Source organism: Cnephaeus nilssonii (assembly GCF_951640355.1).
Source record: "Cnephaeus nilssonii genome assembly, chromosome: 16".
In the NCBI taxonomy this organism is placed as follows: domain Eukaryota; kingdom Metazoa; phylum Chordata; class Mammalia; order Chiroptera; family Vespertilionidae; genus Cnephaeus; species Cnephaeus nilssonii.
The window spans coordinates 23,003,744-23,031,255 of NC_137087.1; the positions used below are offsets into that span (position 1 = coordinate 23,003,744).

General features: G+C 36.3%; 2 protein-coding genes across 4 annotated transcripts in view; one reads left to right on the forward strand and one right to left on the reverse strand.

Moving 5' to 3' along the window:
* The window catches only part of CTNNA3 (catenin alpha 3), a 1,396,025-nt gene that overhangs the window by 451,968 nt on the left and 916,545 nt on the right, over positions 1 to 27,512 (forward strand). The window lies entirely within an intron of this gene.
* The window catches only part of LRRTM3 (leucine rich repeat transmembrane neuronal 3), a gene marked incomplete at its 5' end in the record, with an annotated part of 172,538 nt that continues 154,595 nt past the window's right edge, over positions 9,570 to 27,512 (reverse strand). The window contains one exon of the mRNA XM_079793233.1: positions 9,570 to 9,782. Coding sequence (XP_079649359.1) covers positions 9,573 to 9,782 — 210 coding nt within the window. The 3' untranslated portion in view covers positions 9,570 to 9,572. The remainder of the gene's footprint in view (positions 9,783 to 27,512) is intronic.

The window sequence follows — 27,512 nt, forward strand, 5'->3', positions numbered from 1 at the left end:
GAAATTCCTTCGCATGGCAATTATAGAGCACAATCAATTGTCTGAGATTCATCCTCAGAAAGAGAAAGTATATGACAATAAAATCATATCTTTATAGAGAATAATATTTAAATTCTCACTAGTAGGAAGGCATGTACTTAACTTATCTGAAAACTATATCAAATTACTAAGTTAAAAAGAAGTAACTCCAAATTACATTTCAGTTATATTACACAGTGTTTATCTGTTAGAGCATTCTTCTCCCAATCCTTTTATAGTTGTACCTAGGGGTCATATTGAACTCAAATATTTTTATCTTATAACAAGAATCAAAGGCAAGGAAAAGGTAATAAGGGCTTCTACTTCAGCCTTATGTTATTCTTGCACAAAATTATTAAGTATGACAAGGTTCATTTTGACATAACCATCAATGACTCAAGAAACTCAAGTTTGAAGTTTATTAAAGAGGAAACTGGCAAGCAGTTTTGAAGTACCGTATTTTCTGGCGTATAAGACGACTTTTTTAACCCAGGAAAATCTCAAAAGTCAGGGGTTTTATACGCCGGAAAATACGGTATTTGGGTTTTAAGCAATCTGATATACATTGTCAGAGATTTTTCTAACCTACCGTATTTTCTGGCGTATAAGACCCCCGACTTTTGAGGAGATTTTCCTGGGTTAAAAAGTAGTCTTATACGCCGGAAAGTACGGTATGTCCTTAAACTGAACTTAATATTCCATCAATTCTAAAGGTGGAGAAGTGTCTACATACAAAGATCTCGAGTTTTTCTCCAGATGGCATAGAGTTCAGAAATGTTCAGTATCTTTTCCTAGATATCTCATAAGTATAGTCAGGCTGTAGCTGGGATGGGCTTCTAGGCTCTTATCTCAAGGCAGTAATTTCCTTAGGTTATCTATAATAATAAAAGCTAATTAGACCGGATGTCCTTCTGGATGACCTTCTGGATGAAGCCGGGGTTGCGAGGGAAGCCGGGTCTTGGGTGCCAGAGGGAAGCCGGTGCCGGCAGCTGGGGGAAAGAAGGCCTACTTTTGCACGAATTTTGTGCATCGGGTCTCTAGTAAGTGAATATCAAATTAGACCCATAGATAATGAAAAAAAATGTCTAGGTCAGGAAATGCTAGAGAGGACTTTGGAAACTATTTTCCCAGCTCCCCACCGTGGTGAACATGCTAATGTAATAATGGCTGTGTAGGAGAGCAAAATGACAGGGTTGGTCCAATCTTTAACCACATTTTCATCAGATTGCTTAGGGCATTATACTTATAGATCTGTAATTAAGTGAAAATGTATCATTGATGTAAAACAGTAAGAACAGATGGAGTATATTTAAATACAATTCATTTGTCAACATTAGAGTTTTGATGAGGTATATATGAATTTATGTAATCACTCATATAGTTGAAGCAAAAATTTGGGGTTTATACTTTTGGGCTATGTCAAAATTGATCTTGAAAAGAGCATTTGGTATTTAGTTTGGATCTTTTACTCTGATTTTTCAGTTTCTCTCTGGATAAGTAATTGTGACAGTTCTTGAACTAACTTTTATTCTTGATATATATTCTCTTTTGGTGAAATTAATTCTATCTCTTTAATATGTATCACCATCACAAATATCTGTTCGCTATTAGGTTCCTAATGTCCATATTGGCTTTTCCTGATGACATTTGATAGTATAAATGTTACTGTAAATTTTAATTCCTACTCTCAGTTTTAAAAATTACTTGCAGATTATTGAGACTATATTACAGGGGTCCTCAAACTTTTTAAACAGGGGGCCAGTTCACTGTCCCTCAGACTGTTGGAGGGCCGGACTATAGTTTAAAAAAAACTATGAACAAATTCCTATGCACACTGCACATATCTTATTTTGAAGTAAAAAAACAAAACGGCAAAAACACCTGCATGTGGCCCATGGGCCGTAGTTTGAGGATGCCTGCTATATTACATTTCATTCACTTACCTCTCGGCATGTTATTTTTTCTCCTCTTCTTTGTCTGTCACCACATTTTCAACCCAGGAGCATCTGTGTTGTCCAAAATCAGAATTACTCTAGATATTTCAGATAAATTAGGCATTTCAGATATTTCTGTACAGGTGGTAGTGCCAGAATAAACAGATGTATTGATATTGATTCAGGATGCTAGAGCTGCTTTCTTTGCCAGATTTATAAATTGCTGTAAGGTTTTAGCATAGTTTGATCACAATAGTGGTAGTTTTTAGTAGAAATGAGACCTACAGAGTATTTTACTAGCTGTTGAATCACACATGTATCATAAAAGACAAGGGTGTTTTAAGTAGATGCTACTTTTGGATAGTGTAATGGAGCAACATGCTAATGAAATTTCCTAATTACAGTTTCTTGGGCTTGTGCAAATTCTGGGAGAAATAGAAGAGCTGGTTGCACGATCTACACTAATAAAAGAGAAAGATGCAAATTGACCCTACCTTTGCAACGCCCACCAGCCAATCAGGAGTGAGTATGCAAACTAACTCAACAAAGATGGCAGGTTAATTTGCATACACGGGCGCTGAGCAGCTGGGGACTTTCCACACCACCCCAGCCACTCCGGGCCTCCGGGCAGTGTGGGAAGGTGGAAAGGCGGCTCCGGGCCGGAGAAAAGGCGGTGTCAGCAGCCAGGGGAAAGAAGGCCCATTCTTGCACAAATCTTCGTGCATTGGGCCTCTAGTGATTTAATAAAAAGCGCCTAGAGACACTAATGGAATCAAGAAACTGTTTAAGAATCATTTGATAATAGCTGAGAGTGAGGAAGATTTATTTGAGCTTAAAAATAAACTTAAAAATTCTTATTTGGCCACCTTAACATAATGATGAAAACATTTGCATTGTCTTAACAAGGAAAATTATATATATTTAACTTAAACTATATATATTATGTTCTGAGTAATAGGACAAGCAGAGTCTATATTGTTATAAAGGTTATCTTCCTGCCTCTATGTAGTGTGCTCCCAGATCTCAGGTCATTTGTGTAAGTAATAATGCTCCTATAAAAATAGTCCCACATATAGTCATTCCTAGGAAATATTCTGCAAGCTATGTCATTGTGAGTAAACATTTTTGAATGTACATTAGATTCCACATATGAGTGAAATCATATAGTATTTATCTTCTCTTCCTGGCTTATTTCACTTGGCATAATGTTCTCCAGATCATTACCCATGCTGTTGCAAAGGGTAAAATTTCCTCCTTTTATACAGCCTGGTAGTATTCCATTGTGTAAATGTACCACAGCTCTTTTATCCACTCACCTACTGATGGACACTTGGACTACAATGAACGCAATAAATTCAGTAAAAAGAAAAAAAAACATTATAACTATAAATTGTTGGTGGTTTTCTTTACATTGTTCTTTGCATTTAGTTACCTTATTGACTATTCATCTATATAGTTTTTGCTTCTATTGACAACTTTCCTTCCATTTTTTAAGATGAGTTGAAAATTATATTGTAGAAATCTACTTGTATTTTAAAATAGTTTCATAATATGTTAGGGAAATAGGAAATAAAAATACAATATGAATATTTGGGAGTATTTATCTTTTTAAGGGTTATTTTTCATATGTCCACTCTTTTTAAGAAACAGTGTATAAAAGTTCAAAAAAGAAATGAATATTTCTTTCCATCAGGTTGCTGCTGACTTGGATATTGAAGGAAATTTCAACAGTGTGAAATACTTTATGCAACTTTTCTGTTTAAGAATAGTGAGGTATATTCTTTTTATGAAGTCTCTACACCATTTATTAAAATATATGAACCTGATTTTATTGATTACGGTCTTTTTTCACATTTGAAAATGTGCTATTGGGAGGTAGGAGCACATCCTTAGCGTCTGATGAACTAGATTAGAATTGTCAACTCTGCTGTATGAGCCTGGGCAAGTCATTCAGTTATCATGATCCTTATTTTCCTCTTTTTTAAAATGGGTGGTTAGACCTATTTCTTAAAATGGTTTGAGAATGAGATGAGGACAGCACAGTGGCCTGATAACATCCTCTCTCCACACCTCCAGCTTTTCAGCTGTTATATTATTATCTGTAGGAGCAAATAAGTTAACAAAGTGAATAACCCAGCTGACTTAAGACTCTTTTCAGATATTCCTGTTGAAAGAGCTAATGGAGAGCAGAATCTATATAAACAACACAGTCCGTCGGGAAATAGCCTGACCCGTGTGCATATAGTTGTCCTTTGTGTGTATTCCTCCAGTCAGGCTTAGAATACCAGATTCACATGGACTTAGGAGAGCACAGGAATTAATAATTTCAGACTAGAGTAAAAAGCAGTTAGATGACTTGGTAAAAGTGAATTCATTTGAATAATATTTTATAAAGCTTAATATGCATCAGAGATTAAGTTTACAGATTCTGGTTCAGTAAATATAGTCTGGACCCAAGGGACTTGGGGTCATTTTGATCTTGCAGGATATGATAAGTGTTAAAAGTTTAAACCAATAAATAGGAAAAAAAAACCAACGCTCAACTTTATGCACTCATCTCGATACTATTTTTTCACTAATCCAGGTAACTTCAGTAAGTGAAACTGACTGAAAATGATTACTCTGTAGTGTCTATATACCAGCTCAAAACCTAGAGCCAGTCCTTCATTTTCTATAGTCTGGGCAAAGAGAGCATCATAGACCCTTCAAAGTCATGCAGTTCTCTGTATAACACAAGATAGATGGAAATCAAGTTACAAAAGATAAATTAGTGCATGTTGCTTTAGATTAGAAAACAAAAAGGATTTACTTTAAGAATCCTTTATCACAAGGTTCTTTGATACATTTTAAATGTTATTTGATTTATACAAAACAAATTTTCACTTTGTTTTTCAGTAAGACACATATCATATAAAATAAAATTTATAAATGTTTGGGAGAAAGGAGGAAAGAACTCGAGTTCTCTAAGTCCTAGATGGCCAAGGCACTCTCTTGCTTTAAGATCACTGTCTTTAATTGAAAGGTAAATAATCAACTGCATTTTTAAAAGCACAAATTTTACCCTCAAATGTAAAAATATTAAATATAAGCAGTCTCCTCTCACAATAAAATAATAATGCAAGCCACGAGAGACCTCTAAAAATAACCAATCACCACTCTGGTATTTTTTACTTTTCAGATATTTTTTTCCTATTACAGTTGTTGTGAAATGAAGCACAATTGCCTATTGTCAATCTACCTTAGTGGGTATGTCAGGGTTTTGAAAGCATTGATCTGGGACCCCTGCTCTTGGTACGTCTCTTGTTAGAAACAGCTGTGGTGAACTGAGAAGGTAAGGTCTTACTTGCTGCCAGACCAATTCTTTTGGGTGCTTACTGCATAACGAGCCCATTAGGACCTGCCACTTTTTTTTTGTTACCAGATTGTTATACTGTTTATTACCCAGAGTGGTAAACTGTTAAGGGCTATGCCAGTGATAAGATGTGCCACTCTAGAGACTTCTCACCTCCACCTTTCCTGAAACCAAGCATCTGCCAGTCCATTTCCTCTCCCTTGATGTGCTGCCATCTACTCAGCACATCTGATTTTCTTTATTCCAGCTTCCAGATAGTTCACACCAGCACCTATTATTATGCTTTCAATTTCTTTACTTATTTTGAATGTTTCGTTTGAGAGATGATATCGGCTTTTTAGTCAGGAGCAGACAAAAAAACCAATATATGTCTGATTCTCATATATGGTGATTTTTATTTTAGAAAATATTTTTGCAAAAGGTTTTGCTATGTCTTAGCAGTTTGGGAAGCCGGACTGATAAAATCAGGATTATGTCATTTGTCTTAAATGTTAAATTTGAGCAAACTTTCTTTCCTTTAAAAATATAACATATTAAAATCCGTATGGTTTTATGATTTTCTAGAACATTCAGGAGGGAGTAGGACTAGAGACTCGATTAAAAATGAGCTGATTAGTAAAATATTATTTGCCTATTAGTATGTTTTAGCATCTGTACATCAGTTTGGATAAATTGCAGTTCATTTTTTATTAAAAGGAGAATAGAAAAAAAATTGTTCTCTGCTGAAACAAGTATAAGAATTCATGTTTCAAGAAGTACTCTTGCTGAAACAAACAAAAAAATTATGAAGGTCTTTCAAATTAGCTCTGAATTGAATATGTGTTCAGTTGAACATGTGTAAAATTTCTCACTGTGGATCTGTTTTATAACTACCCAAGCAATCTCAATTTAGATGGTCTTTGGTTTATTTTCTTGTGCTTCTCGGTTTTATGTCTGTACCTTGGGGCCAATAAACATCCACTTCCTGTAAGTAACTGAGCTGCATCCTTACAGATGTTATGGTATGTTAAGAAATCTATGACTTGCTATACTTTTTGAACAAAGAGTTTTACTGGGAATGTGAGAGCCCAGAGTAGCACACAGAAAAATTTCATTTAGTCCATGTGTTATATACAGATAGAGGAACTGAATTAGATCAGAGATTACTGAACATGTTAAAATGTTAATTTCTTTTTCATTCTGCTTAATATCTCTGCCTCTGAGCAGGCTTATATTAGTATAGTGGAGAAACTAACAGGCTCTGAATTTTGAGAATGATTCAGTTCTACCATTTATTAGCCATGTGTCTTGGGCGAGTCTCAACTTCTTTGAGATTAATTAATGTGTCTTCATTGGGTGGTTATAAAGACAAAATGAGAAGCTTTATGTGAAATGTGTTTGTAAACTCAAAACACTGCATAACTTGATTGTTTGCCACAGATATTGCTGTTACTATAACCATGTTGGGTCAAATTCTGCGTTTTTCAACTCCAACTACATAAACATTTCAGTTGTTTAAACAGGTGAGCATAGACAGGAAGGGAGACATGGGAACAGGGTGGTTAGGAAGATTATTGAATGTGAAAAAGATAGATTAGAAATAAAGATTTCAGACACAAATATATAAATTGTAAATAGATGATCATGATTCCAGACACAATCTCCTCTAGCAGGTCTTTACTTCCACCACCCCTACCCCTGGACATGACAGTATAAAAATGAAGCAGACAAATAACCCAGCTGCTATTGCAGCTTTCTCCTCCTCCTTCTTCTCCTCCTCCTCCTTCTCCTCCTCCTCCTCCTCCTCCTCCTCCTTCTCCTTGTTAAAGATACTTTAATTTTAAATATGAGAAATCTTAAAATTCTCAGTTTAGTTGATTCTTACTGTAGTAAGTCCTCAGATGCACAGAGCTAGGGTTCCAAGGTGACTGCTTCTATTCAAGTTGTTCACTTTAGATGAACTTAAACTGTTGAAAGAAAGTGGTTTGCTTCAAATAATGAATGGCATGTATCTGTGAGGCTCCCTGGAACCTAAAATTTTTTAAAGTCATTTATCAATTTGAAAATGTCTGGAAATTAAATGATGCTTGAATATTTGCAAGGCCAACTTCTAATGAGGAAAATTACAAATGACATTTTGATTTACATTGTAAATAAAATTTGGCATTTGATTTTAGACACACAAATAATATATTTATAATTAACTCTATATAAATTTGCTAACTGTGCAAAGCAATTTTTTGAATTTAGAGAATTAAGAATACTCTGCAAGGAAACTAAAAATTAGAAAAAGTAAAGATTAAAATTTGACTTAAAATGACAAAAAAATTTTGAATAGCAAATAATTTATGAAAAATATGTTGTAAAATATGTGATGTTAAATAGTTGATACAAATACTGTAACATTAAGTTTAATTTAAATTAGTAAGAGAGTTTGCCTCTTTCAACATTTTGTTTTTTCTTTCTGACTTTGTATATTTTTAACAAAAATTTGCTCTCTATATTTTTTAAAGTTGGTTCTTCTAGAAGTTGCTCTTAAATTTGCCATGATAAAACTAGACTTTTGTAGATATGATTTCTTTGGAAGAAATAAAAAAATTAAACCTTTGATATTGGGTTTCACAAATTGTTTTCTTCGTTGTTTTTGAGTATTTGACCCCCTGTAAGCCTGACATATTTTCAACCTATTTTTGATGTCATAATTATAAAATGACAACATAAAAAAGCACTTCTCCTAGTGCAATAACAATGGAAACTTATAGTTTTATATTTAAAAAACACACAAAAGAATGTGAATACCACAGATAAAATAGAAATATTTTCAAACAGTAACCTGTGTCAAGCAAATACCAGAAACAAATTGATTATTTCAGCATCTAAAAGGTCAGGTATTCACAATTTGATTTGAATTAACTACATAATACAATTCTATAATCAACATATGATCTGGGGTGGTTTCAAATTACTCTGGGTTATTTTTCAGATAATCTGGAGGTGAATCTCAGTATGATGGCAATATAAACATATTGGGATGTGTATAGTCGACTTGCATGGTCAAGTTCTCCACCAAGGCTCACATCTATATTGAATGAGCTGTAGATGTTTAGGCTCCTTCCCCAGGAGAGAACTGATGTGGCACACAAAGATTAAAAATTCATATATATTCTTTGAAATGTTCCCAAAAATATAGCCTCACATTTCTAAACGAGAAGTTGTCTTAAAAACCAGCCACATTTTGCCGTGACTGATGATTATTTTTAAGTAAACCACTTTGGGTTACATAGGAGAAAAATCGCTGCTGTACATTTGTCCACCTTGGCCTGAAAATAAGACGCATAACAAGTTTTTGTTTGTCACTGACAGCTGCACCTTTTTAATGTATCAAAGACTGTTGCTGTGGTTACGGCCTTTGTTTCCAGTGATGTTTTGTCCATGCTTCCCCCTCCACCCTTAACAATGGGTTACTCAAAAGAATGAAATAAGGAGTCATTCATTCAGAAATATGTTGTTAAAATATCCCTCTTTATCATTACAGTTCACTGCTTAGAAACTAGGCTGTAATTCAAGGCAACAGTTAAGTCTGTGAAGAAGTGTTAAAAAAAATCTTTGATTTTTTTTTTCCATTTGTAAGAAAAACCTGGCTATGTAATTGAAGAACTTCTTAACAAGTCTCAACAATTAAACCCTTTTTTGGTTAATGTATTATTTCTGGAACAAGTAGATAAAATTCTACGCAGTAAGCATGATAAAAATCGTGCATGTTTCTCACAGCACAGAATTTTAGTCAAGGTTTCTGGGCACAAAAGCAGTAACAAAACAGTCCCTACAAAACGGAGTAACTCTGAATAACACAGGAAATAATTTTTGTTAATTTAAAATTTTAGAAACGGAAATGTGTAAAGTTTGTAAAGTAAGCTGTAATTAAATTATGGTACTGTACATACCAGTTGTTTGTATAATTGAAATTTTACAATATGAAAAATACATTAGCTCTGTACAGTTTTTACAGATAGGTAGGATGAGTTTTGGAGGAAAAAGATTTGTTGTTGTTTTTTTTCAGGGAAATACTCTGTTTAAGTAAAAATAAAAATACTGCACAACTTAGCTAATTACAAAGTATAGACTTGAAACAATTAATGTCTTCTTTATTTCATGAATCAATCTTGGATTTTTGTTTAACAGGGGGTTTTTGTTTTGTTTTGTTTTTGGAGTCCACACGGAACAAATCTTCCTCATTTTGTCCTTGAGGTTACAGTTCGGTGGCAGCCCCTGGCTGCCATGTAGCTCAGTTAGGCCAGATGCTGTTTATGGTCACTGATGCGGCCGGCTGCTGTGATTGTGCTCAGGTCCAGCTCAGTCTCTAGGTGCGTTTCCATCGTATCGTCCTGTGCAGTCGTTTCAAAGGACTTATGAGAGAGAAGTTCATGATGCACCCCACAGTAACTTATTGTGGGCTGGTCGTAGGCCAGAAAGGTTGACACATTCATTGATAAAGGAATCTGGGGGGGAAAAAATGACACGAGAAAAGTCCGTTATAAAAAGATAGACAACTTTGGGGGCAAGATTTAAAGACTGTGAAAGTGCTCACCTGACTCATCTCTGTGGTTATGTGGCTCAGGTGTCCCCATGCTACCCCACTAATGTCCCTGGTTCTTATATAAACACAGTGTGACAGTTTTAAAGTCTGGGATGAAGCTGTCCGATTCTTGTCTGGAACCTCCAGACCAATAGTAACCCACGTGTTTCTGAAAATGCTAAAATCTCCATTGGAAGAGTCAGAAAAATGCTTTTCTGCACTGGGGTAAAAGTGTGGCTTTAGTCAGAACTAAGAAAACTACTACTTAGTTATGTGTGGAAAGCCAGCCCTCTCCCCCGCTTCTCTCTCCCCCCTCACCCCCCATCTCCATCCCCTGAGTTTCTGATCCAGTTGGTCAGAGGCAGAACCTGGAATTTGCATTTCTACAAATTCCCATACGATGCTGGTGCTGTTAATCCGCAAGCACACTTGAAAACCACAGCAGAAGAGAATTGTCTATGCAAGTCATTCTGGCTCTTCTTACTCAATAACTTCGTTTTCTTTTCTTTATCTTTATTGTTGGAAGTATTACACATGTCCCCTTTGTTCTCCCCTCCCCGCCCCCCCCGTCCCACACCCCCTCAGGCCTTCACTGCACTATTATTGTCTGTGTCAATAACTTCTTAAAATTTATTTCACCATGAGAATTCTTTGAAACATTAATGTCTGTGGTTTGGTCCATATATCTAAAATTTAGGTTTAGAGAACTCCCAGGAAGAATCTATGACTCCTATGAAGGTCTAAAAAGCATGAAAGGAAGATGCTAGTTTGAAGGAACCAGTGGTACATATCAGGAAAGGATTCCCTTGCTAATTGAAGTTTGGTGAAAAATGCAAAATCTAAAGATATGAGGAAAAGGGCAAGAGTGATCAATGTGACAGAAGGAAACATACATGTTACAGACAAAGGGTAGTCTGAAATGTCAGATGTCAAAGTCTAGAGATTATTCTCATGTTTTTCAGTAAGACAGAAACTTGTCCTAAAAAGTAGGCAGATTTGCAATTGAAAGTGATTCTTAGATTACATCTTAATATCAAGAAAATATGATGTATCAGTAAGTAGAATTTAACAGGTAACCATATTTGAATACATTATCGTAGATTTTCCCCTCAGCCTTGATCTCTGTTTACTATCCTAATTACTAAATCATGATGTCTAATTGCCTTGGATAAAATCTTCTGCTGCTCTTGCTTTGTGAGTGGATGAAATATATTTCTGTTTGAGCACTTCAGACTACATTCCTTTCTGACTTCTGCTGAGATTAGAGCCCAAGACTAAGTAAAATATAATGTATAGGTTTTATTCTTTTATTGATCCTTTTCTCCATGTATAAGAACGCTCTTTGCCTCTTCTTATTCCATTCCTACTCTTCTACCCATATTTATTTTTTCTCCAGTAAAAATTGGTTTAGCAAATATTTCTGTTTTCTCTTAAATAATAGTATTCACTTCTTTTGAGATGATTGTTTATTTTTAATAGGAACATTTCAATGTATCAGGTGTTCAGGGCTTAGTCCTTGGAGACAGAAATGTAATTCAATTCATCAAATTAAATTCCTGAGTAACTTTATTTTTATGTGGATTTTTAAATTTGAAGCATGCAGTTATCTGATATGTGAATAAAAGACATTATACACTTTAAAAATAATTAAGGTGATTAAAAGATCAGAAAGAAAATAGTAGGATGCTTCCAAAGGTGCTCATTTAATGTAAGAATCTCAGGTTTTACAGATGAAATAGCTCATGTGACTACAATATGGTAATATGCAAAAGTGATTGTGTAGCATGAAAAGATTTGTGTTATAGAAGAGAATGAAAATAGAACTGTTATTGGGTACATGAGTTTTACATTAGCCTCTGGGAAATCGATGCTCTGTAATGTGTTATGGGTCATATATCTCTAGGATTTTATATATTTGTTCTTATTTGCCATGAAAACTTATGGGTCATATATATTACATCATTCCTGGCTTACTTAGAAATAAGTCTAATGTGAGTAATTTGTGATTCCTATGGTAAGGATTAGGACAAATAATAAACCATAATATGTTTATTCTATGTGTCTGTGTGTGCTCACACACAAAATTTACTGCTCGATTTAATACCTAAAGGCTACTGGTACCCAGAGTGCAAGTCCTAATTTGAACCATATCAGTTAAGCTGTTAGCTCTCATTATTTATTAAAATGTTCCACATAATTTCTTTAGAGAGTTTCTTATTTTTGGATACGTCTTCTTTTAAAGCACCCAACCCTGTGGTTATACTTTTCAATGTCAAGTTGTGTTATTCTATTTCTAAAACTGGGATAGCACTTACAATCAATGTGGATGTTTAACATGTATTTTTTTCCCCTGCAATTGAAAGTGATTCTTAAGTTAGATTACATCTTAATATCAAGAAAATATGATGTATCAGTAAGTAGAATTTAACAGGTAACCATATCTGGATACATTATAGTAGATTTTCCCCAGGTTGACTTAAATGATTTTGAAAATCTAAGTTAGCATTGGATATATTCATATGTGTATTTATAGGAAATCCCATACATATACTCACAATATATAAATAAACACACATGTGTACAATCTTGTAGCCAATTATGATCTCAAAATCATTTAAATCGGGTATGGAAAATGCAAATTTGGAGGACACATTAGTTCTAGTCAAGTATTATATATTTGTTACTTATATAAGACATGCATGTGGATATACTATACCATGTATAATATGTACATACTAGTATACTGCCTGGGTAGTGTGGAGAGGCTATCCATTGGCATTAAACACCTTGAGGCTCAGATACAATCCATGTAAATCCCTTCTCGTCACCGAGTCAGTAAAGAAAGCAGCCCCGTCTCCTCCTCCACATAACCATCAAGTGACTTTGTGCTCTTTGTGTTCTTTCCCCCTTTCCAGGCTGACCATGGTGTACTCTGTTCATTCTCTCTGTCTCTTTCTCCATTTGTACCTGATTCATTTTAACATGCTGAATCAGGAGCGTTCCGCAGCCACGCTCTCCCCTATGCATAGGGCGTAACAGGGCAGTCTCAGTTTATGCTTACTGTTCCATTTTGGACAATAAGTCACTCAATTAACTTACGTGAAGATGACCCAAATATGTTATTTCATAAAATGGAAGTGAACAGCAGCCCTAGGTGCTTGACTAAGCTAGGAAGTATGGTTCCGGGAAGGGCAGTAGGAGATTCAAGTCTAATAAAGACTCTGCTTCCCAGACCTGTGGTTAGTAGGCTCTGTTTCAGTGTCTGTAGAATCTTCTTGTCATAGCTTTCAGAGAGAGAACAGTTTCTTTCGGTGCATGTTGACATCATGAACTATTTATAATTACTTACGGTTCCCTTCACTCCTTTAGGTCATTGCTTTCCAGGTGAGGTGATTTTTCATAGCTTGTAGAGATCCAGAGATATGAAAGCTTACTCCTCAGAAAGCAATATCTTCTAGCGTCTGAGCTAAGAAATCACTACATGCTATTCTAATAATGAGAGGCAGTAGCTGACCCATTATTTAGGAAACTCCCCTTAGGAAAGATTTTGACTCCGCTAAACTGCTTACTGTGTTGACATCAATGGTACTTGCCTAAGCAGTAATTTTCCAGTGTCTGTCTCAACACGGATGATAAATACCTTTTACATATAAAAAATTTACCGAGTCAGAGAATAAAACAACTCATTATTAATGGTCTTCTTCCTATTCATATGTCATTTTGAGCTTGTGATTTTAGAGGAAAAGAATCTGTTTTTTAAGTTTCCAATTTGTGATTAAGTAAAAATTCTCATTTTAAACTATATTTACTGCGTAAATATCTATGTATATTTGTACAATATATGTGTGTAGATATGAACATGCATATGTGTTGCTCCTATTCTAATGAGTTGGTTACAAGCAATTTCTTTTTTTACTGAATTTATTGGGTTGACATTGGTTCACAAAACCATACATGTTTCAAGTGTACAACTCAACAAACCATCATCTGCACACTACATCATGTGCCCATAGCTCAAAGCAATGATAAAAAATTATAAAAAATAATTTAAATTAATTATTTAGAGAGAGCGAGGGGGAGGGAAGGAAAGAGATAAATCATCACTTTGTTGTTCCACTGGTTGATTCTTGCATGTGCCCTGACTGAGGATCAAACCCACAACCTGTTGTATCAGGATGATGTTCTAACTGACTGAGCAACCCAGCTAGGGCTAAAGCAAAGTCTCTTTCCACCCCTTTTATCACCTCTTTGCCCACTTCCACCTACCCTCAGTCTCCTTCCTCTGGCTATCACCACATTGTCTGTGTGTCTCTCTCTATATCCCTTCACCTTCTTTCACCCAGACCCACAACACCCCTCCCCTCTGACAGCTGTCAGTCTGTTCCATGTATCCATGCCTCTGTTTCTATTTTATTCGTCGGTTTATTTGGTTCATATATTCCACATAGAAGTGAGATCATATGGCATTTGTCTTTCTCTGACTGGCTTATTTCACTCAGCGTAATACTCTCCAGGTCCATCCAAGCTGTCGCAAAAGGTAAGATTTCCTTTTTTTTTTTTAATTTATTTTACAGCTGCATAATATTCCACTGTGTAAAAGTACCACAGCTTTTCTATCCACTCATCTACTGATGGGGACCTGGGCTCTTTCCAGATCTTGGCTATTGGGTTACAAGCCACTTGTACATCTCTTCTGTTGGTTAGCAAGGATTATCTTAAGTACAATGCTCTGAGGAAGAGAAAATGACAGTCCACTTTTGAGAGGAAATAATAAAAAGGCTGTTATTTTTCCTTTCTAGAGTTGCAAAACAGGAATGCTTGCTTGTTAAGTGTTCTTTCTGAATAGAGTTTTTAGTAACTATAAATATTAATACTGATTATTCTTGAGCAGAATGCTCATGCTGTTCCTATATATCACAGGGGAAATCCTCCATTTTATAGGCCAAATGTTATGTAGCAAGTATCCTACCTCTCTAGGTTGTGTAAGGATGATGCTGTAGGGTTTTGTAGTTATTGTTTTCAATGATCTGCATATAGCGAGAGAAAGGGGCCCAGCCTGTGTTGTGCAGTGGTTGAGCATCGACCAATGGGCTAGGAGGTCATGGTTTGATTCCCTGTCAGTTGCGGGCTCGATCTCCAGTGCTGCGGGGCGTGCAGGAGGCAACAGATCAATGATTCTCTCAGTATTGATGCTTCTCTCTATCACTCTCTCTTCCTATCTGAAATCAGTGCAGGAGGCAACAGATCAATGATTCTCTCAGTATTGATGCTTCTCTCTATCACTCTCTCTTCCTATCTGAAATCAATCTATAATAATAAAAGCATAATATGCTAATTAGACCGGACATCCTTCCGGATGATCTTCCAGACAAAGCAGGGGCTGTGAGGGAAGCCTGGGTCCCGGGTGCCAGAGGGAAGCCGGTGCTGGCAGCCAGGGGAAGGAAGGCCTACTCTTGCACGAATTTCGTGCATCAGGCCTCTAGTAAAAATATATTTTAAAACAAAAGAGAGAAATGGGCTTCATGAAGGAATTCATTTTTTGAGATGTAGGCTTTATCACTATCAAGACATTTTTCTCTATTTTATGTTGTAATTCAGAGACCTATTACCTTTTGTTTTTATCTATTAAACTTAATGAATTTTCAGTTCAATTAAATTTATTTCTACCTATCTATAATAATAAAAGCATAATATGCTAATTATACTGGACAGCTGAACGACCTTCCAGATGTCCTTCTGGATGTCCTTCTGGATGACTTTCCTGAAGAAGCCAGGGCTGCAAGGGCCAAGGCAAGCTGCCACAGCTGTGAGGACCAAGCCCCTTGCACGAATTTTATGCACCGGGCTTCTAGTTAATATATAAAATAGGAAACAGGCATTACAGTATTTTTCAAAGTAATAGAGGCATGCCTCAGATGTTGTGGTTTGGTTCCAGACCACCACAATGAAGCAAACATTGCAATAAAGGAGTCACATGAATATTTTGGTTTCCCAATACATATAAAAGTTATGCTTACAGTATAATGTACTTGAGAAAGTGTATAGTAGCTTTATGCCAAAAAAATGTGCATACCTTAATTAAGAAATACATTTTTGCTAAAGAAATGCTGACCATCATCTGAGCTTTCAGTGAGAAAACGTTGCCGAAAGCCTTGCTCAATGCAAGGTTGCCACAAACCTTCAATTTATAAAACATGCAATATCTGCTAAGTGCAGAAATCAGAGCCCAACGAAATGAGGTGTGCTGAACATTCTGTAAGTTGTCTCTACATTTGTCTCAAACTCAGTTCATCATCTCCAGGTCCAAACCTCCTCTTCTTCCCCATGGTCCCTATTTTGTTATCAAGTTAAGTCAGGTTTGCCTGAAGTCGAACTGCTTCCTGTCCCTTGTTCCAGATGTCCTGTTATTTGCCAGTATCGACATCAATTGCCGTGAGTCTTTCACATGCACCTGCTTTTTTCGTCTCTGGCCACTATCGTGGCTCCAAATATCACCTTGTTTGCTTTAGTGATGGCATGGCTGGTCTTCCTAATCAGCAGGGTTGCAAATAAAACTAGACATTTGTAAGTTCATTTCTGGAGAAGGTTGTATTTAACTAAATGTAAACAACATGTAAAAATAGTGAATGTTTTTTCCCTTATTTTATTTTTTGTCGTGTCTGGAATATTATCTTGTCTTTGGAAAGAAGTGAGATTATAGGTGTGTGTATGTTTTCTGAAAAATTAGCTTTCTTAAATATATTATTTCATATGTATATTTAGATATGTGTGAATGTTCATACATATATACATATGTATATATATATATACACACACATATATACACTTGCTAATAACTTTATTCTTACCTATTTTGATGCCTATACTTTCTGTTTTAGTTGCATAAGCTGAGTTTCCAGACTAGCCTTGGATTTTGCTGGGCTATATGCTATTTGGTGCATTTGGGGGATTGGTTAGTAACAATGGTTTCAGTCGTAGCAAACATGAGCTTTCTGTGTAGGCTGGTAGTTTTACTTATAGTCAAAATAGGGAGCTGTGTCTTTGGTATTATTTTTAAGTTTAATATTTCCTATTGGCTAGATTCCCATCTTGAAAACTTTATCATTAATCACTGTTTTGGTTTCTAAGTATTCAGGCAGTTGATAAAATGTGTTACATGAGGAGAAATGGTGTAAGCAGTCATCACACTGCAGCTTGATTCCCTGGCACAATGTCCAAGTCGGCTACCTAGGATCCTAATTTAATTTCTGTAGGATTTCTGCAGTGGTTTTTCTGCCGAGCTATCTGAGCCACGTGGGCATTTGTTCCATCTCTTGGTCAGTAGGCCTTGGACACATCTCTAACACCCTCCTTATTACCATCACTGTCATCCATTGAGCATTTACTGTGTGCTAGCTACCATGCTATGTTATTGGTTAAGGTCATTTAAAACTCCCAAAGTTGCTGTAAGGTAAATATAGTTACCCCATTTTACCGTTGAGAAAACTGAGACTTAGATAGTTTAAATAATTAGTCTAAAATCACTCACCTGATGAATTGCAGAAGTGGTTGCCTGACTTCTTAATCTCTACACTTTACTGCCTGTTTATCACTTTATCTCACACTGGTCCTGGAGCCCAGAGAAGTGAACACAATATAATGTGTCTGTTGCTATTTAAACACCATTTATCAACATTTTCATATTATTTCCAGTAGGATGAACACCATGATGTCCTATGCAACATCATAGCTTTATGATACTGCTTTGCACATTAGGTCTTTAGGAAAGAAACATACAGTTTTGGGGGGATTCATGATGTGGGTAGATGGTGACATCTCAAAATCAGAGCTCTCTGCTTCTCACTATGCTCATATTGGCCGATACAAAGTGTAAGGAGAAGGGTCTAATCTGGAGAACATTCTGGACTGGGACAGTAACCTTATATATACTCCCTGATACAAATATGTGTGATTTTAGGAGTTTTAAAGATACATTTTTGTGTTGACTTGCAAAATATTTCTGCCAATTTCTAATTAAATGATGATAGCTTTGCTCTTTAAAAAAGGTCTAAAAGTTAAAAACCTCAATCACTGTAGGTTGTTTTATATTAAATGATACTTATTTTTTTCTGTATGCTCTCTCTCTTCCTTGAACACTGCCTCGATACTACTTTATAAATGTATATTTTGAAGTTTGTCTTCTGTAGTCTTTACTTTTGCATATATTTTGTCTTATGTTAGATGATGGCCTTCTTGACAGCACAAATCTATGTCTAATCACATTTCTCTATGCCTTATGTTGTTTCCCATTGCCCTTAAATGTCGTTAAGCACTAAATATGTGTTTTTTTGGATAAATGACTACATGAGTAAATGAATAATAAAGAAAGGATATTTAATATAGTCTGGGTAGAAATTAAAAACCTTCATCTCAGAAGGTTTTTGACTGGGCTTTAGGGGCTATATGACTGAGATAATCTGTTGAAGTCTAACGATTTCAAGACCAGGCCATTACAATTCTAGGCTAGAGGTACAGGGCTAGAAGGAATTTTCAAAAATCCATACTAATGATCAGGTGCATAATGCTGCATTATAATGTTTGACATCCTTTATTTTATTTCAATTATTAAAAAAATTAATTTAAATGTTTTAAATATTAGTATATTTTATTATTTAAAGTAGGAGGTATAAATTTAAAATATGTAACGCTTTAAATAATATTAAAAGTAAAATAATTATTCTTAATTTGGTGATTTTTCTCCTATACATTTCAGAATGCTATGTCTGTGCTTTGTCCTTTAATACCTTCCACACCTGCATTTTTCAAACTCTTTAGTGCTCCCTCGGAGCACGGCCCATGATCTCCAAGAGTTTGTGCACCTGCCAAATTAGCTCTCCCAGTAATGGACTCTGCCCTGATTCCTTCTGTGTTAACCTCCATTTTATTTTTGTAGTGCCAGTGAAAAGTGATGTTTCTCTCTTACTGAGGCAAGGCAAAATCCCCCAAACTGTTTTAATTTACATGCAAATCTTTCTGCACAGCCCGATGCCTGCTAACTCCGCACTGTTGCCAGGTAAAATGATGGGACCCAAATTGAGCCTCTGGCTCAAAGGCCCCACTAATCTTGATGCTATGTTTTCAAATCCGTTTCTTCATACTGCTGTGCAGTGAGATGCAGTGGCTAATCAGTGTGAAAACAGCTCATTTTTCTTTTTCTTTTTCCTGAAAATTGTAGTTATAATATTCCACTCAGGGATCTTACAATCATGATGATACAACTATCTATATATTTCTTTAAATATAAATTTTTATTGATTTCAGAGAGGAAGGGGGAGAGAGAGAGAGATAGAAACATAAGTGTTGAGAGAGAATCATTGATTGGCTGCCTCCTGCATGCCCCAGACTGAGGATCCAGCCTGCAACCCCTAGCACGCGGCCCTATAGGAAATCGAACTGTGACCTCCTGGATTATAGGTCTACACTCAGCCACTGAGCCACGCCTGCTGGGCCAACAGTTTATATTTTTCACCTAGGTTTCTATAAATCTGTGAGAATGAAAATCACCAATTATATTCAATACTACGAGATAAAGAACAAATAACAGTGTTTGGGACTGTTACAGAAGGAACAGCAAGAACTCTGTATCTATGACTAACAGGGCATGTTAGTCTCATACAGAGGCTCTAAGTGGGATTTCCCTGAACACTGGCATTTATATTTATTTTTCTGTCATGATTTCCAAAAATCCTACTTGCGTTCCAACTGTCTTTTTCATCTCCCCAGCCTATTCTAGTTTTGGCATTCTTCATAATACAGGCACTACTTTTGAAATGCTGATCTTGAGAGCTTGTCCTGCATTGGCAGAACTGATATCCCATCTTCCTTAGGGCTTCTCCCTCCTGTCCAGTACCTAGAGGCCAGTACCTCAGAATCACTGAATCCTTATCTTCCAGTCAAACAGGCTTTCAAGTGATGTGATTATTTACAGATTAGCATTTAGTTTATCTCGAACTTTATTAAATTAATTCAGATTTTGGTTGAAATTGTGTCCAAACTAAATGAGGTAATGTTCTGTGCTCATCTGCTAACTTACATAAACATTCTGTACTTGGAAATTTAGTTCAAATAACACTTCCTTTGTGAAAACCCACAGTTGGATTTGATTTTGCAGAGATGAGCTTCTTCTATGAATTTCTTCAGAATTTATACACACATACACACACACGTATCAATATGTACTGTTCCATCCATCCATCCATCCATCCATCCACCCACCCACCCACCCATCCATCTTCATATCCATCTGTCCATTATTGCGTACTCTTGGGATCCTAAATGAACAAAACCAGTTCCCTGGCCTCACAAACAAGCAGTTGTAAAACGCTATTTTTCCTAGGTGTGTGAAGATGTGTTTTAGGATGTGGTGGAAGTGAAGGGAAAGATACTCTATCCTTGGTGTAGGATTTTGTATAGATAACACCATGTCTATGCTGGCCAGTTCTTATTTATGTATTGTCATGATTTCATTTGCATTCACATTATCTGTCTATCAAGATTGTACATTTGATAGAGAATAAAGACTTCTCATGGGTTGTACAGACTTGAGTATTAGTAAAATTTTGAAAATTCTTGTTAATGGAAAGACGGGCAAGGAATAGAATTACTTCTCATAGATAGTTTATATACTTATGTTTTTAATGAGATATTATAAGGGATGAGCTAATACAGAGTTAATCTAATTCATTTCAGATTTTTATATGCCCCAATATTATGAATTTTTAAAAAGGTAAGTCCTGATAATATAGCTTTTATTATAATGCAGTAAAACAATTCTTGTTGACATTTAAATTAAGATCACCTTCTGAATTGCATTAGCACATGTAGATTATTTGAGGGGTGACTATCATTGGACAGATTGGAAGTAATGTTGGGGGTGGAGATTGTTGCTTATAGTGTTTTATCTTCTCAGAGTTTTCTCCTTAATGATAATCTCTCTTTTCCCCCCACAGTTACAGCTAGCATTTAAAAATTACTATTTTCTGAGGTTTATTTTCTGTTACCTTGCTTCATAAAATGTAATGTATTTAGTTTCTTAGTAATAATGAAGAAGCTAACTGGTTTTATCTTTGTTTAGTGTTATGTGATCAACCACATACATATGCAGATAATCTTTTTTTCAACTGTGGCTTTGATCAAACTAAATAAATATATATTATATAAAGAAAAATGTGAGCTGTTATTTCTTAATAGTTCATATTTTCATTAACAATATAGATTTTATTTCAACTCAAGGTTCAAAGTATCAAATGCAGTTTTAAAAAACCCCAAAATGTTTTAGGCCATATTTGGGCGGTAAAAATCAAGCCTGAGGTTCATTAATAGTCTTCACTATTATCAGGACTTCCCATTGTTTTAGCTCCTTTTAACATGACTGGACAATTGGTGATATACAAGGTAGAAATATAAAATAATGCAAGGTAAGTTTAGTAAGAGGTTTTTAATATATATATATATTATATATATATATTATTTATTGAATTCAGAGAGGAAGGGAGAGGGAGAGAAAGATAGAAACATCAATGATGAGAGACAATAATTGATTGGCTGCCTCCTGCACACTCCCTACTGGGGATCAAGCCCGCAACCCAGACATGTGCCCTCGGCTGGAATCAAACCTGGGATCCTTCAGTCCACAGGCCGATGCTCTATCCACTGAGCCAAACCAGCTAGGGCTAATAAGCGGTTTTATTATTTTTTCCATAGGTTCTATAATTTGTACTGCTAATCAAAACCTGAATGACATAAGATGAGTGATAAAGAAAAGGATGACCCTTAATTTATAGACATATTCCAGATAGATTCTGTATAGGACATAGGCTTCTGTGAAATTTTTAGTTTTATACTATTATAGATAGTATTATCAATTCACCATTTTTATTGTTATTTTATTATCTCTTATCAAAGCATCAGAATTTGAATAGAAGAACTGATCATGCATGAATCTTGTAAAAATAAGTGATTGAGGAAATGTATGAATTAAGGAATCTAATTTAGTATAAAGATTCAAAATTATTTTTTATTTTTTCATGGCTACTAATGAAGTTGTTCTCACTTGTATGATCCTTAGAGTAGAATTATAAATTAATTTTTATATTAATATGTTTATTAATGTATGATTCACTCTCCTCAGATTTGGTTTTAAAATCTATTAATGGGTTTCTGATATTATATGAGATAATATAAGCATATTCAATATTATATATAATTTATACTATATGTGATATGTAAGCATATGTACATATTTTATGTATATAACTATCATATATATATATATGATAGTTATATACATATATATATATATATATATACACACACACACACACACACACATATATCTCCAAGCTTTGTGTGTTTGTATACACATATTACCAAATACAAACACACACACACACACACACACACACACACACAAACACACACAGTAATGGTTAGATCAATTTTTCACAGTAGGAGCATTTGGTATTTTCTTCCTGTTATCCTTTCTCACTAGAAACTATTTGTGGAATTCTCACTCCAAGCACAGAATCCTGCCAAATGTTTGAGGATAATTCAAGGAGCAATAGATATAAGGACAGATTGCCTACTATCTCTGAACTTGTATAATCATTCAGAACATGTGAATAAAAAATCATAGGGAAAATTTAGATTAGTTATGAGTATGGATACAAAGAGAGGATGCTTGCAGTGTGTGGTATTTTGTGCTTGTTTATAGGAAAACACTGGAGCCCTTGATTTTACCTTCTCCCTGAGAAATGTTGTCAAAACAAGGCAACTTTTCTTTGAGTTGGCATTAGCCTTGGAAAAAGATCATATTCCCAACTGAATTTACCATGTCTCTCTCTCATCCTAATAGAAAACTGATTAGATTTTCTTGCCTTTTATCTTTCTTCTTCTCTCCATATGCTTTTTTATCTCCTTTAATTGCTTACATTTTAATAAAATATTTGTAGCTTTTGTAAGTAAATCAAACTCTTAAAAGTATGAAATAGGAACCATTCCAAATGCCTGTGGGGAGAACTAATGTGCTTTGAATGACATTTAATTTTAATGATTTCATAATTTTTTATTAAGGGACATGGAATTGAGAGGCATATAAGTGACAGGGTGGGGGGATACTACACATTTATTAATAAATGTACTAGGTTTTTATTGTTGCACTGTAATCACTATCTAGTATCTGAAAAATGCAGGTTTTCTTCCCTTCTTCTGAAGGGAAATTTAAAAATATAAATTAAGAACAGAAAAATTCTAGAAAATAAGAGCATTTTACATATAACTCAACTGTAGTTAAAATTCCAAGGACATAGTAAAAACGAGTGTTGAGGTAGACAATGAAATAGGGCCATTCTGTTTTGGGGATGAGGATGATAGGAAAAAATAAGACTATACATTTTAGCACTAAGACAATATTTCCTAGATGTAGCCCAATGAAAGAACATTGAAAAATTTATTAGGCCTATTTGCCCACTATTGTATTGATTCCTCATTTGTCACAGTGTGGTCAGTGAAAAGACATCTATCTGTGTGGCTTATTTTTGTGTCATGGTGCTGGGGGAACATTTTAGACCCTTGCTTTGTACTTGAGAGCATTGATAACAATGTTTTAAAGAAAGGAAGAATCTTCTTCTAATAAATTGTATCGCTCCTGAGGGTATTTAAAGGGATTCAAAGTTCAAGAAGTTTAATAATGCAGAAGGCTTTCCACCAGGATGCTTAGTGGTCCCCTGAGCCCATTTGACCCTCCTGATCCGGAGGCGCACACCTGCTTTATTGTCAGAGCACACAGGTGGCTTCTGTCGGAATGCATGACGACAGCAGAAATGCCTGCCTGGTTCAGCATTCCAGGGACACTCCTGCGCATGAGCTCTTCATGAATGTAGGAGGTGGAGGGCTCCTAGTCACCCAAACCTGGTCAATCTCTTCACTCATAATAATGTGGTCCATCCCCAGGGCAACCCAGGTTTGAGGATGCTTCTACCAGATCCAGGACTGACAGCTGATCTTTAAGATTTCTTTCAGCACCCAAATTCTGAAATGTTCTTCTCGGTGCTGATGCAGAATAGATATTTTACTTTATCTGGAAAACAAAACACATGTGTATTTTGGGGAGGAAAGTCCCTTCCTGGAAATATTTCCACCGCATTCCTTCAGGGATTTCTTTTCCTGTAGGCCGGCTGTTATTCAGAGACCGCATCCCTAAGAGGCCTGTGAAATAATTGAGACTTTGGGAGGGGAAAAAAGTGACTCTCACCTTCAGAGTGCAGGAGATGCATTTCTAGAGACTGGGGTCTTGAGTGTAGCCCTTTTCAAAATCTGCTTGGGGGTTTAGGGTTTTAATCGTGTGCCACGAGTGATATTGATTAAGCATTTTCTGCCTTGCCCATTAGCTTTCCCTTCTGCTCAGTGCTGGAGTGAAATCACGATTTGTGCCATGGAAATCACCGAGGCAATAAATCCAGCACTTATGACTTCAATGCATTATTGAGAAGAGAGCACAGATGGGCTATGAGGGAGCAAGCAGTTGTTCAAACCAACTAATATCTTTGATAATTAATAAGTGTACCAGGGGAAATGAACAGCAAACGAAGAAATAACTGATCTAATTTTTAACTAAAATGCAGCATGAGATTCTCTTATTTGTAATTTTTTTTTAGCTCTCTCCATAGCTTTGAAAGAACACCTTCTGGTTCTTGAGACTGCTGACTTCAACCTCGGTGACACTGTAACGGAAAAAGAATTGACATACTCCATGTCATCTGCAATCACTCTGGGTGCAGTTTAAACTTCTAGCCATGGCAGTATAAGTATCCCTATTTATTGAATGCCAGTTTCAGGAACTGCGCTAGGTACTAGTAATCTATAATAATAAAAGTATAATATGCTAATTAGACCGGACGTCCTTCCGGATGACCTTCCAGACGAAGCTGGCCGGAGTTGTGAGGGAAGCCCGGGTCCCAGGTGCCTGCCTGTGGCTGGAGGGAAGTCCAGGTTCCAGGTGCCAGAGGGATGCTGGTGCCGGCAGCTAGGGGAAGGAAGGCTGCCTCTTGCATGAATTTCGTGCATCGGGCCTCTAGCTGAAAGATAATTGGAGCATGGTTCCTGTTTTCAAGAACCTCCCAGTCTCTAAGAGGGCTCCATGCAGATAAACATGAACAGTGAGTAAGCTCAGCCTTTAACGCCGTTGTTTATGCACCCGCCTCAGGAAGGCATGATCAGCTCTGCTAGGGTTGGGTGAGGGAAGGCCTCAGAGGGAAGCTGAGCTTTGAAGGAAGAATAGGAACTCACTAGGAGGAAAGCAACAAGGCCATTCCCGCCACAGGCACAGGGGCATGAGGCAGCACGCCTGGTCCTGGGGGACTGGAACTCAGAAGGTCAGGAGCAAGGGCTGGATATGGAGGAGCAGTCACAAGATGGATATGGAGGAGCAGTCACAAGGATACATGCATGTTATAGAACACAGCGAAAACGGTAGGTGGGAGATGATGAAGGCCCCAGGTCATGTGCCAGGTACTAACAATGGGGATGGAAAGAAAGGGTCACTCTCCAACCCATATTAGGTGGGTGACCTTGGGCAATTAATTAACCTCTCTGAGCCACAGTATTGGTTTCTGTTCAATGAATATAATAATCCCTACCTTCCAGTTTTGTTGTTAGCGCTGAAGATAATATATGTGTGTTTCCTGGAATAGTAAGTTCTCAGTAACCAACAGAGATGATTATAATATTGTTCCTGATGGATTGAAACACTTCATCATGTCCTTTTTCTTTTTCTACATAGTTCATGGCTTGCCACTCTCATTGCACCGTTCAATATATAGCTGAAATGAGCTCAGGGAATTAAGTATTTTTTAAATGCTGCTGCCAACAGTCATTTTCCCAATAATGATTACTTGTTGCCACATTAATCTATACTTGAGATAAAATCAAATTGAAGTGCTCAAAAATTTATAAGCTCCATCAGAGCTAAAGGAAGGAGGAAAACATTTGGACATTGTTAGAATGGCTGACTCCTTGGGGGAAAGGGTCATAGTTCAAATGTCACATATCCAACTAAATAAAAAAGGACTGAGAGTTCTGATTGCAGTATAAGATACCGATTTACTGCTCAGCTTTAGTATGATATTCACCTTTTCTATGCACATCTAAGAAATGAGGAAAATGATGACTGGTGAATAAATACCAGAAAGCAGGCTTCACCATAAGAATGATAAATAATAAAACAATAACTTTTCTCTCTGAAGAGAAAAATAAAATATGTCAGCAGATCTGTTCAATATTGAGACTGAACAGTAAAACACTCTGAGCAGGAATTATATATGTAGTCTAGTTTTTTCATTAACGTCAGTTTCTCCAAATGTATTACTGACTTCCACAATTGCGTTCCATACTTCAGTAGTTTTGTGTTAAATGATAAACAGCACATCTCTTTGAAAGGTAGAAATTAACCTGCTGATGCTTCTCTTTCCATCCCCGTATATGTGCTGTAAGTGGAAAAATACAATTTCAAAACCAAATCCAGCAGAAAATGTCTCTAACCTACAAAACACCACTAGTTTATGTAACATGGATGATTTTTTATTCTTGAGAGAAGGGCACCCTTTTTAAAGAAATGCAAGCATGTGGGGTTGTCACTCATCCTGGTTTCCTCTCGTTACCTCTTCCCTGCCTCTCTCTCGGAATCCTACCAGGAGCCAAGTTAAATACCTACTGTATGAAGGCTTCAGAAATAAACAACAAACAAACAGACAGACAAAACCTTCTATAACCATCCTTCCTTGAACTGTGGCAGCTTTTTAAATTTTATTTTACTCCTCCCCTGGTACTTCATACACGCTGCTGTGTGTTAATAACTACCTTATGATTAGTTATGTCTGATCTTCCTAATGGTATCACAGACTCTTGAGAGCAATTACTTTGCTTTCTCTATTGTCTTCCCTGGTCCCGAGGAGATATTTTTAGGATTATTGGCTTCTTCGAGGCTTTTCAAACCTAGATGTACAAGGTTTACCTGAGATCGCACCTTTCCCAGATCTTAGCTGCAGGCCCTGCCCTATCGCTGCGTTCCTTCTGCATCAGTGGCAGAAAGTTGGGAGCAAGCTGGGCCCTGGACCCTGGTGTCTGTTTGTGGTGGTTTCTTCAGTTCCTAGGATTTCCCCCCTTGATCTAGAAAGTAAAATTTCTTATGCACAGCATGTTCTTGTACATCGGCCTCTCATATATCACCCCACAAAAAATAGTCAGTGGAGCATAATGGAAACCAAACTAGGGATGCAAACCTTGTTTCTAAAACATAAATATGGATTATGCCTGGGCTTCCTGGATATAAAGAATTATTGGTGACTTTAAATTTGTGGTGTAGATTCTAGTTGAAGTGGGTTAAGAGTGTCTTAGAGATTGTATCCTAGATTCAGAAAACTCTGAATGGGAGCCAAATTATGCCAATGCTCTAAGTCATATAATCAAATGAAGTGCTTTACTGCATTGCATTGGCATTTTCTGTCTCTCTCTGCTTTTGCACTTTCATAATTATATTTGGCCTGGTTGCCTCCCCCTGAATTTGAGGACACTGATGGTAAGAAGACATCAGGAAGAAACTTATAAATCACAATACTTG